The sequence below is a fragment of the Hyperolius riggenbachi genome, chromosome 2 (assembly GCF_040937935.1).
Source record: "Hyperolius riggenbachi isolate aHypRig1 chromosome 2, aHypRig1.pri, whole genome shotgun sequence".
Classification (NCBI taxonomy): Eukaryota; Metazoa; Chordata; class Amphibia; order Anura; family Hyperoliidae; genus Hyperolius; species Hyperolius riggenbachi.
The window spans coordinates 133050708-133063878 of record NC_090647.1 but is presented as its reverse complement, the minus strand read 5'-3'; the positions used below and the strand labels follow the sequence as shown (position 1 = coordinate 133063878).

Below are 13171 nucleotides of genomic sequence, written 5' to 3'. Positions count from 1 at the left end.
TAGCTTTTTTTTTTTAATAACAATTCATCATTCTGTCATATTTGCACTTACAAACCACACACAAGCCACACACGGGCCATATGCAATTCACTTTTTCACCTGAGTTTTTGCCTAGGGGATAATTTTTCATCTTCGATTTCAAATAACTTTTTAGAAGTTTGCAATAGAAAAAGTACCAAAAAGTACATGAAAAAGTACTATCAAAATTATCATTTTGAGTATTTGCATGCTTGCTGGTGGTTTAAAAGGCATTTTATTTACAAGTTGTGAAAATGTCACCTGGGAGAAAACTCGTGTGAAAAAGTAAATTGCATATGGGCCACTGTATTTTAAACTATGAAACAGAGCAGAGCTAATGACCATTTGAACGCCCCTGCAGTAAAACCTTATCTGAAGCTGCCTCTCACTGTTTGTTTGATGTTTAAGTGCTTCAGAAAATAGGACTGTCTCTGACCCAAGTTGGTCAGAGAACTCAGGGAAGCTCTTTAGCATAGAGAACAAATGAAGTTTTTTAATTCTTCCTGTACTGGAAACAATATGAGACTCTGTTCTTTGCAATTAATGTTCTATTCCTTAGCAGCTAAGGCTTAGCTGAACTACACATACAAATCATTATATCGTATGTTTATTTTCACTTCAGATTCCTATTAAATAGGACCATTGGTGAAAACGTATGTCTGTGCCATAGCCCGTAATGTAAGGGTCTGGAGTACTGTTGCAAGGATCGGTGGGTGGTAGGGTTAATCACCCGTTACTGTTTAATCGCGAATGCCCCTTTAGTCCTTTAGTGGGTGCAGGGCCGGGCCGAGGCATAGGCTGGAGAGGCTCCAGCCTCAGGGCGCAGTGTAGGAGGGGGCGCAGAATTCATTCAGCTGTCATTCCTAATTGTGTTTGAAGCAGAAAGAAATAAGAAAAGGGGATACATGGCAGTGACTGCAAGCCATATAACTAGATATTAAGGTGTTGGGGAGGTTGTGGGCCCTGTGGCGCCTCTTAGTCTAATAGCAATCAGTGTGTGACGGCTGGGGTGGGAGGGATGGAGGGGCGCACTTTGGTGTCTCAGCCTTGGGTGCTGGAGGACCTTGTCCCGGCTCTGAGTGGGTGATCCACCACACCCAAATTTGATACTTGTTTCTTAGGGCTCATTTCCACTGTTGTGGTGCGGAATCACCTGGATTCCACCGCTGATGAAATCGCATGCGGATGCGATTCCCCATGTGTTTTTTGCCGCGAATTCGCATGCGAATTCGCATAGGTGAGGGTATATGCGATTTTAACCATGTCACTGCCTGTGTGAATTTACATCGGTACCTATGCGAATTCGCATGCGGCATTCGCCGGCAAAAAACTCATGGGGAAAACGCATGCGATTTCCCTATTAAATACATTGCATGCGATTCGCATGCATTCCACTCTCAGGCGAATTCGTTGGCTCTTTTGTGCGTTTTTTCACCGCTCAAAAAAATGCACATCACCAACGCAACAGTGGAAACAGGCCCATCCACTTGCATACCATGTGCGAATCCGCATGCGTTGGACGCATGCGGATTCGCGATAGTGGAAACGAGCCCTGATACAAAGGGCTATGAAAAAAATATACTGGCAGTACAGATTTTTATGGATATGCCAATTTTTGAATTTTTGTATTTGTGTCACTAAAGTTGTAACAAGTATTTTGTACTGCCAGATTGTGTTAAGGTGGCCACTATTGATCCAATTTCTAGCGAAAAATCGTTTGAGAAATCAGAAATTCTGATTGGAAGTGAAATCGTTCACTACACCATCAACGAACCAATCTTTGCTTCCTATCTATCACAGCCAACAAGGAAATCCAAATTTTGGTTTGATGAAAATCCAATCGGAGAACTATTTTTATAATCGTTCGTAATTGATTGTGCCCATTAATGGAGATTATTTACAACCAATCCAATCAGAATTTCTTATTGCTCGAACGATTTTTTGCTAGAAATTGGACCGTTAGTGGCCACCTTTACAGTATCTTTTTTCATAGTCCTTTATATAAGAAACAAGGGTTAATCACCCACCTGCTCGCTTATAAATCATTAGATGTCAGAAACTCCACCCCCTCCTTCTGCAAGACAGCCAAGGCCATTTTCTCCAAAGTCTTCCAAAGTTTTGTGGCCACATCCCACCTACAATGCTGCGGCCTGACCCACAAAGCTTCACAAAACTAAAAGAAGGTGTGTCTTGGACCAACCCTGAGGTGCCTAACAGCCCAAAAAAAGGAGATGAGTCTCCCAGCTGGCACTGCACATTCAGATATACTGTAGATAGCTCACATCAGGAGATAACAGCCATATTTTTAAAGTGAAGCACACAGTTCAGTTTTAAAATGTACTATACTGAAAGTTAATGATAGAAATAGTTTTTTTGCTAAAAATGTTATTGATGCCTTCTAATCTAAATCCGAGCCTTTCTTTATTTTTTTTATGGTTTTATGAACCATGCTTGGAAAACTTCATCTTCCCTACATTTTTTATTCTGCTGACAATTCATTTTGCAAAGTTCCTTTTAAATAGATGAGTCACTGCAAGTATGAAAGATGCTGGGTACAGAAATAGATTGCAGATAATTATGCGCAATCATCAGGACAGCAGCCATGAGATATTGTGGAATGGAATAGTGCACAATCAATGTGAACTCAGGCTGAATAAGACATATTGATTCCTGAACTCCACTCATTTTCCAGGCTGCCCGTATTGCCTCCGACTGCAGAATTCAGCAAACAGAGAAATGAACAGCAGAGAAATTGTGCAATTGTTACAAATGACTGTCTGTTGTGTTTCAGTTCAGTGATTAGGAAATAAATGCGAATGATCTAAATGAAGCTGTTCTCGTGCTTTCCTCATAATGCTGTGCTGTGAGCGATCATTGCTCCTTATATTCCTTCTATTCTGCATCACGCCGACTGGTCCAGAGATCCAGAGTGGTAATCAAAAGTTATCTCCGCTCTGAATGAAAACGCAATGGCCTCAATTCTGGTAGGGTTATCAAACAAATTACCTCATGTGAGGTAATTTACTTCATGAGGTAATGACATTTAGCAGACATGAGGTAAATTATGAGGTAATTCATGAGGTAATTTACCGAAAATAGCTATTCTCATGGAAATTAGGGGGCATTTTAGCACATAATTTGCTGATCAGTTTAAGACCTGCCTGTACCCGGAGGTAAAGTCAATTTGTAAGCATTTAGCAGTTTTTAGTGGAGTTCCTATGCAGGCTGTGTAATAGAAAAGAATAGTAGAAAGAAAACTCCAAATATTTACTGGATTTTTTTTTTTATAAAGGATGCCTATAAATATACTTTTCATAGGTTGCTGGATAATCAAATACCCCCCCCCCCCCCCCCCCCCAAAAAAAAAACAACAACATTTGGTACTTATCCGTTAGCCGGGCGCATCCTCTAGGTGGCGACAAAACTCCACCAGAGTTACATCTTTCCCTACTATCCATGTCGGCCTGGAGGGGGAATAGTAATTAGCACCACCTGCCGGATGCGCCCGGCTAACGGATAAGTACCCAACATTTTCCAAAGACTATCCTAACTTATGGTAAACAATTAAACACTACTATTATTTATTTGCTGCAGGCTAACCTCTGAAATACCTCATGTTTTACCCCACTTTATGCATTTACCTCATGTTTTACCTCATGTTTGGAAATAAAGAAAAATCTTTCAGAACTGCTAAAAAAAGAGGAAAATACCTACAAAAAATATTTTTCACATAGCTACCAGAATTAATGCCAAGATATCACTAGATACATCAGAACCTTATGGGTCTTGGGCTGCCTGCTTGTGTGATCGTTGTAGACAAGACAAATCCCCTTTCTTACCTGAATAGAAGTATGGAATTGCTGAGTTTGCATAGTTCAAAAGCTCAGTCACAGTCAGACAAGGTTGATTGGTGATAGCCCATGTCTTTCTCATTAAAGCACACCTGAAGTGAGAGGGATATGGAAGCTGACATATCTTTTTCCAATGCAAATTGCCTGGCTGCTCTGCTGATCCTCTGCCTCTGAAACCGCAAGCCATAGATCCTGATTACAAGCATGATGATCAGGTGTTTTTGACTGAAGTCTGACTGAATTAGTCACATGCTTGTTTCAGGTGTGTGATCCAGATACTACTGCAGCCTAAAGATCAACAGGACAGCCAGGCAACTGGTATTGTTTAAAATGAATTAAATTTGGCAGTCTCCTTATACCTTTCACTTCAGGTGTCCTTTAAAAAATGATGAAATTGTAATTTATGTATTCTGGGAAGATGAAAAAATCCTTATCCTTCCTTGCTGTCCAGATCGCACTTCGGTGCAAATCTAGAGGACATGCTACAGATTTCTGCTGCCTAATCACTAAAACCGTGCATGGCACAGCTTAGAGCTTTGGGCTGCGGCTACGGAGCATAACAGGAGCAGCCGTGGCTCCCAGTGGAAATAATCCATAAGTTTTCTTCTAGGTGATATTTTCACACCTTATCAATACAATGGCCTCAATTCACTAAGATCATGCTGGAGATAATAAGGCAAGAGAACATTTACCTCCACACAGTGAGAGAGTTATCTTATCTCTCCATTCCTTAACCTCCCTGGCGGTAAGCCCGAGCTGAGCTCGGGCTATGCCGCGCAGGGGGAGATCTCAGCCCCTGGTGGGGCGATTTTTATTCTGTAAAGTGCTGTGCGCGCAGCCAGCACTTTGCTAGCCGCGCGCACAGCTTGATCGCCGCCGCTCTGCGGCGATCGGCCGCACGCAGCGGCGAAAGAGGGCCCCCCCCGCCAGAGCCCTGCGCTGCCCGGACCAATGAGTTCCGGGCAGCGCTATGGGCTGGATCGAGTGCGCATGACGTCAGGACGTCGGCTGACGTCCATGACGTCATCCCGATCGTCGCCATGGCGACAGGAGAAGCCAAACAGGGGAACGCGTTATATACGCGTTCCCCTGTTTGCTATAGATGCCGGCGACGATCGCACTAGAGGGACACATGCGCCCTCTAGTGGTGTTTCATGTAGCTACCACTCTGGTAGCTTTACATGAAACAAAAAAAAAAAATTTAAAAAAAAAGGATTTTTGCCAATTAGGCAAAAAAAAATTAACCGCCAAGGAGGTTAAGTTACCTCCTCTGTAGTTATTTTACCTCCTCTGTAGTTAATTTACCTCCTCTATAGTTATTTTCACATGCAGTTAATAAACAGCCTGTCTTTAACTGTGGAGTTATTTTAAGGATTGAAGAGTTAACTTAAAGACAGAAGAGTTAACTTTAGGTTTGCCTGAGGTAAAATGTTTCCTAAATATAACATGCCTCATCACCATGGTGACCACTCTAGAAACGCTATTAAAGACAGGAGATAAGCTTAGTGAATTGAGGCCAATGTCTTTTAAGCCCCTCGTACTTTAATTTTCCCAATAGGCTGTCACTTGACAGGAAGCCAAAGTGTAGGGATCTTGTCGTACAGTGAATCAACCCCCAAGTCAGCTAGCTAATTGTACAAGCTGTTGGTCGGTATGTCTCCCCTCTGGCTCTTGGGGAGATTGCTGATGTTGCTGAAACCCAAGAGAAGCTGAAGACGTGTCTGACACTTTCACTGCTCGGAGGATCAACTTTGTACACATAATCATGGCAACAGGAATGTGAGCCCTCTGCTGCACATGCACACTGTGCCAGTTTGAAACATAATGTATGGCTCTCACAAAATTACTTTTAAAATATGTGGCGTTTATGGCTCTCTAAGCCAAAAAGGTTCCTGACCTCTGCCCTAGGACAAAACTTAGGAGAAAAAGTGAATTGAATAAAAGCCACCACAAGGAAATTATGTTTCAAAATAGAAGATTTATGAGATGGTTTTGATATGTTAATTTTTATCTCCTTTCCATTAATTTTTACAGCTACGATATATATATTTAGACTTTTTTCTTTTCTAGCTGTACGGAGAACAGACAATTTGATGTAACTTATATTATGGTTTTGAGTGCAAACACTTTTAATGTAAAATATGGAATGGATCGTTTTTTGTATGTCTTAAATTGATCCCTTTATTCCCTTTATTATCCACAAAGTGCACCATTGTGTACTGCCTGCATCCACATTTTACCAATTACAACCATGATTATAATCTGCCCGATGTGCTCAATCATCTTCCTTAAGTTTTGATGTTACATACACTGCATTGTACACCTCACTAATCATAATGGGTTGCTCTTCTCTGCTGTAACAGGTCAGTAAAACAGGAGCTGAAGGTTCTGTCTTAGATGAGGCCAAGAACATCAACAAGTCCCTGTCTGCCCTAGGAAACGTCATATCATCCCTGGCAGAAGGATCGGTAATTATCAACTCTATATATTCTTTCTTTCTTAGATATTTTTCATTAGAGTCTTTGTAATGCCACTAGAAGGTAATGTCCTGTGAATGGGGAGAACAAATTTTTTTTTTCCTATGATCCCGTGCAGATCCGGATTAAGGCCAAATGGGGCCCTAAGCAAAGTAGCAGGTTTGCACTACAACCCCACAGTATAGTTGCCCCCAGTATAGTAGCAAGCTATAGGGGCCCCCACTATAGGTAGCCAGGTTTATTGGTGCCCCCAGTATAGGTAGCCATATCTATAGGAGTCCCCAGTATAAGTAGCCAGGTCTACAGTTGTCCCCATTATAGGTAACCTGCTCGCTGCCGCTTTGCTAAATTTTGTAGGGGGAGCCCATAAGGGGAGGCCCAGGTTAGGGGGGCTTCCCCTGCTCCCTTCCACTCACTCTGTACCCACCGCTCCCCTTTCCTGCACTGTGCCCTCTCATTCTGCAGTGCTGACGGGGCCCCCAGACTCTGTATGGGGGCCCCAAGCTACTGCTCATGTTGCCTGGTGGATAATCCGGTCCTGATCCCGTGTTGAAGAAGAGAGTGCATGGGCAGGCACACTCAGTGGTTCCTGGCATCACAGGGCTCCCAGTATCGGCTGCAGGGCTTGCAAGATAAGAGCCGGTGATGCCATTGTTTCTGCATGTAAAAGCAAAGCAAAATGAGTGATATCTGCCAACCTGGTTCTTAAAGTGTACCTGTATTGTAATAAGTGCCCCAAATGTGTGCTCACCTTGAGAGAGGAAAACCTCTGGACCCTCCTGCTATTTCAGATGAAGCCAGAGCAGGTCCATGCTAATGCGCAAACACAGTGCAGCCATGCTTCAGGGGTCCCGGCTCTCAAACAGCTTGGCGGAGGGGAAATAAGGGGAATAGAGGATACAGAGGCTCCTTCCTCCTGAGGTAAGTATGTCCTTTTTCTTTCAGCAATTCTCACAGGTTTGCTTTAACTTTTAGTAAACCCTTGCAGAGAACTGTGGGAGTCTAAACAGGCAGATAAAAAGAGCGAGTGCACACCATTGCCTCAAAGCTTTGTCACAATTATACCAGCGGTGCAACATCCAGATGAAAAACAGCTTGTATCTATAGTAACGAAGAGGGGAAAAGAAATATCCAGGAGCTACTCGCCATGGTTTACTTCAATAAAAGTTCAACTTTTAATGCAATTCTTCCAATAAAAACTTTTTCCAAGGATAAAAGGCAAAAAAGACAGCAATACTTATCAGACAGGAGGTAGTACACAAGGTGCGGAGGCAGGTCGACGATCGTTTCGCCCCTCTATGAGGGCTTTCTCGAGACCATCTTTCTCGAGACCATCCCACGAACTGTGGGAGTCTGCGGTCCTCTGCAGTCTGTGGCTGCACTGCCGCCTGGGCATGATGCGAAGGCTTCCCACCCAGAAATCATGTTCTGTAGTGGTTTAAGCCAATGGACACTCTAAACATTCAAACGACTTGTACACACGTGGCTAACCTGCACAGTAGTCGGTCAATTGATCTGCTGGTTGCATCGGGCAAACCACCTCTTATCAATTGCTCGTCTAGTCGTTTGCCACGCGCCCAACTTATAACAGACAAGTTTGGACAATAGTTGGGCGGTTACCATTCTGTACTGTTTTACCTTGACAAAGGGGACCCCACGGGCCCCGAAACGAGTCGTCGGTTTATGGAGTGGACTTGTGTCACATTGGTTAAATAAACCTTGATTTTGGATCAGTTTGAGTGTGCGGACCTTCCCGATTTTTTTGTTTGCAGTTGACAATGGTCCAGCACCTTCATGGTGGTGTGCGATTCCCACTTTGATTTTTGGACTTATGATTTGGTATCCAGGTACAGGCAATGTTGGCAACAGGTAATCAGATGGGCAGAAGTACCGAATCAGAGAACAGGAGAGTAGTCAGGAAAGCCAAAGGTCCTAACAGGTAACAGTAACGTATCTCAGTCCTAGTCTTAGGTGTGAGGTCCTTGGTCTCAACACCTGGGATCTAGTGTAACAGATAAACAGTAGCAATGTAGCAATCTCCTAGTCTTAGGTGTGAGGTCTTTGGTCTCAACACCTGGGAACTAGTCTAACACATAAACAGTAGCAAGCAATAGTACTTTAAAGCTATCAACGGAATCTGACTCAGTGTGAATTCCCAGCTCCGGCTGGTTCTAACACACTGTGGGATCTGACTCAGGTCTGAGCGCTCACACGTAAATGTTCGCAACAGCAGACAACTTGCAACTGACAGGCAAGTCCTATATATACCAAAAGTGCTCCACAGTGCAGCCCCAGTCACTCAGCCAATCCGGAGCATAGCTGGGGTCAGCTGATCGGCCTGATCAGCTGACTTCCCTTCTACTAGCATAAAGGTCCTGTCGCCTGGCGCGCGCGCGTAGCTCTCCATCTGTGTGCACTAGAAGGACCAGGCAAACCAGCATCATGTTGCTGTGCGGCAGAAGCCGCCGGCTGGGATGCGGAGATAGCCGCCATGCCGCTTGCCCATGCGGCGGCATCTCCGCTATTCATTACAGAGGTATTGAGATAATGGCTATCATTCATAAAACATTACCGCATGCGGTAATGCAGAAAACAGTTGACTTTACCGAGCACTTAGCAAAATGTCAAATTCATAAAAGCAGTTACTACATGAAAAGCTGAAATTCCCGAGCAGTGAGGTAAATTACCACTTTATGTGGTGATTACCTCAACACATGTCAGTAAATGTCAATTCATAGAGATTAGAGCAGGCGGTAATGGCATGGAGAATACTGCCTGCTTTGAAGAGGTGATAAGAGAGCGATAACAGCAAAGTTAATGGAGACAGATCTCCCAGGCAGCAGCAGAGCGATCAGAACAAACAAAGCTTCCCATAAATACCCCAGGCTGTGTTTTTAACCTCTTGGGTACCTGTTTTCAAATGTGTATTTCACATCAGAAAGCCTGCATGTGTAAAGTTTTTGGAATTCTTCTACGCTGTGGCAATAAAATAGATTGTTTAGAAAGACTAATAGACAGATTCAGCGCAGATTCAGGACAGTCAGAAGCAGATGTGCAAAAAATGCACATCTAAAGGGAGGTTGAAGATGCCTCTTTTATTATAATGCTGTCTCTGCATGGAGAAATGTAACAACTCAGCCAGCTACTCATTAATGTATCAACTCAGCCAGCTACTCTTCTCATTACCGACACTTTAGTTCGGTAAAACACTGCATTTCTACTGCAGGGTCAGGATGTAGACTACATAATAAACACAGAGCAGTGAGTAAATGGAATTTGAATTTATGTCTGACAATCCTGCTTTAAAGAAAACCTGAACGGAAAATTAAAAGTCAAAATAAGCATACACAAGCCATACTTACCTCCTGTGTAGTCTACTTCTCAATCTCTTTCTCCTCTCCCGCATCCTGTTAGTCCACTGTGATCGACGGAATTCTCCGTCCTCCATTTTGAAAATGGCCATTACCCCATAACAGCTTTCTGGTCAGCACACTGTTAAACTGTGACATCGCCCACTTGAGCCATAGGGAAACATAGACATTACCGGGCACCTCAGTTGTCCACTCAGCTATAACTGACAGTAACTGATATATAACTGACAGCGACTGATATATTTGAGTTCTGACAAAATGTTGTCAGAACTGAAAGGGATCATTGTCAGAAGCAAATGGTGAGCTTCTGAGAGGAACTGATGGCAAGGTAACTATTTAATGTTCATTTTAAGTTACTTCATGTGTTTATTTTAAATAATTTTACTCAGTACAGGTTCCCTTTAAGGCTGGGAATGCAATAGTAATAATAGAAAATACATTTTTCTTAGTAACTACTAGAGTTTGAATGCTGTATAATAACTTTTAATAACCCTTGTATAGTATCATCACTCCTGCTTGTTTTCTCTTTATTTTAGAAAGGATATGTCCCCTATAGAGATAGCAAGATGACCCGAATTCTCCAGGATTCCTTGGGAGGAAACTGCAGGACCACCATGTTCATTTGTTGTTCCCCATCTAGCTATAATGATGCAGAGACCAAGTCAACACTCATGTTTGGCCAAAGGTAAATGGGTTTAACACAGGGGTGTCAAGCTCAAATACAAAGTGGGCCAAATTTGTACACTCAGGGGGACATTTATCAAGAGTGTCTGAGACAAAATATTGGTAGGTTTTTAGAAAACCATGCAGAACTGTCTCAGGCATCTTAAAGAGACTCTGTAACAAATTTTTCAGCCTTAGTTCTTCTATCCTATAAGTTCCTTTGCCTGTTCTAATGTGCTCTGGCTTACTGCAGCCTTTCCTAACTGCACTGTCTCTGTAATAAATCTTATCTCCTTTCCTCTGTCCTGTCTGTCGGGCTAAGGCTTGAATGTGTGGAATGTGCAGGGCTGCTTGTGATTGGGTAGAAGCAATACACACCCTCTGCAGGCCCCCTGCAGGCTCTGTATGACTCACACACTCTGCTTATGTGAGCCTATCACAAGCTGGTTAGTTTGTTTGTAAACACTGCCTAAAACTGGCAATTACAAGCCAGGATTGCAGCAGAGAGTGGCAGAAACAACACAGAGGGGCCCAGGAGAACATAATGAATAGAATGGTATGCTTTTTGCTGTAAAAATTTTAGAGTACACATTCTCTTTAAGAAATCATTAGATAGTGCAGATTCCTTCTAAAACTGCTGTAAAATAGGAGGAGCTAGGAATGTCTCTCAGACAGTGCAGTGTGTGAGGGGAATTGCTGTTGCTGAGGTAACCAACACACCTGCTGTATTGATAGCAGCAGGCACTGAGGAGGAATTCAGCAGGGGGGATGAGCACATCACAAATCATGTCTAGCCTGCACTCTGCAATCATGTCTAGCCTGCAGTTCTACATCTGTAGAACTGCTATCAAGCACTTCTTAATCTGCGCCCGTTTAGGGATGGATTTGCGCTTTTCTTAACTGTAGTGCTGCTCATGCTAAATTGCTACTATTACCTAGGATTTAAGAAGGTTCTTATTATCATGAAGAACTGTTCTCCCTGCTGGTTAGAACAGATTAAGAAGAAAAAACTGTCAGTAATGCGTTGATAAATCTCCCCCACTATGTCTACTGGTCATCTACCTCCCTTATAAAGCAGTAGGAGAACAGAGGCGCCAGCAGGATAAAAGTGGATAAAAACTTTAAAATTTGCTGGGAGGAAGTGGTGGACTTACCTCCATAAAGCAGACACGAAAGACTGTCTGAATAGTAGTCACATTTATTAATTAGTACCCCAAAACAGTGCAACGTGTTTCGCAGGCCCAGCCCGCTTCATCAGGCAATAAAAATGGGGACAAGACAGAATTTCAGCAATAGCAGGTGTAGGCGTTACACCTGCTATTGCTGAAATTCTGTCTTGTCCCCATTTTTATTGCCTGATGAAGCGGGCTGGGCCTGCGAAACGCGTTGCACTGTTTTGGGGTACTAATTAATAAATGTGACTACTATTCAGACAGTCTTTCGTGTCTGCTTTATGGAGGTAAGTCCACCACTTCTTCCCAGCAAATTTTAAAGTTTTTATCCACTTTTATCCTGCTGGCGCCTCTGTTCTCCTACTGCTATACCGTGTCCACCCCTGGTGGAGGGGTGATCTACCCCCTTTCGCATCTACAGAGAGCGACTTCTTATCCCTGAGTGAGGACAGGTCTAATCTCCTCACCTGCCTATACAGTGGTTGCCTGTGTGGTAACCCATGTTTGTGAGTATAATTTTCTCACGATAACCTTTACTTCATTTATGCTTAACATACTACACTATATTGGGCTCTCGGTTTCTCTACTCTTTACCTCCCTTATAAAGTTCCCTGGTGTGTAATACCCCCCCCCCCCCCCTCCAAAACCTATACAGTTCCCTGGTGTCCTCCCCTATCCAGTTCCCTAGTGTTTAGTGCAGTCCCCCCTCCCCCATATGGCTTCCCTGGTGTTCTAGGACTTCACCTCCAATACAGCTTCCCTGGTGGTCTAGGGTGGGCCAAACAAAGTGTAAAGTGGGTAAACCACTTGAGGGCCAAAATTAATTGCTCTGACGGCTAGATTTGGCTCGCGGGTCGGAGTTTGACATGTATGGTTTAACAGAACACTTGATTTACTTTTCTAATGGTGGCCATATATGGTACAATTTTTTCATACAATCTTACCATTTCTATGTAGTATAACGGTAAATTAAGTGAATATACTGAAAGGATAATTTATGCAGTTCCCTTGTATTACATAGAAATGGTAAGATTTTATGAAAAAATTGTACCATGTATGGCCACCATAAGTCTGTTTCAGTGTACAGTGTATGCGCTGTTTCACACTGAAAATTGTGGCGATTTTACCCCAGTTGAATTTGTGATTCTGGTTTAGGAAACAAAAATCACTCCTGAAATGTGGCACGCAGTACTATTGGACAGACAGACACAGAACAATTATATCGCACTTTTCTCCTGTCGGACTCAAAGCACCAGAGCTGCAGCCACAAGGACCCGCTCTATAGGCAGTAGCAGTGTTAGGGAGACTGGCCCAAGGTCTCCTACTGAATAGGTGCTGGCTTACTGAACAGGCAGAGCCGAGATTCGAACCCTGGGCCCATATGCAATTCACTTTTTCACCTGAGGTGATAATTTTAAACTTGCCAATAAAATTTTAAGCCACCAGCAAGCAAGAAAATACTCAAAATAACTTTAATAGTACTTTCTCGCCTACTTTTTAAGTTGAATAGTGCTGGAAGGTTATTTTAAATTCAAGATGAAAAATTATCTCCTAGGAGAAAACGCATGTGAAAAAGGGAATTGCATATGGGCCCTGGTCTCCTGTGTCAGAGGTAGAGC

General features: G+C 43.1%; 1 protein-coding gene across 4 annotated transcripts in view; it reads left to right on the top strand.

The window, feature by feature from the left end:
* The window catches only part of KIF5A (kinesin family member 5A), a 221804-nt gene that overhangs the window by 139285 nt on the left and 69348 nt on the right, over positions 1-13171 (top strand). For all 4 annotated transcript variants that reach the window (XM_068267433.1, XM_068267432.1, XM_068267431.1 and 1 more), the window contains 2 exons: positions 6233-6337; positions 10254-10402. In XM_068267433.1, the coding sequence (XP_068123534.1) occupies positions 6233-6337; positions 10254-10402 (254 nt within the window). The remainder of the gene's footprint in view (positions 1-6232; positions 6338-10253; positions 10403-13171) is intronic.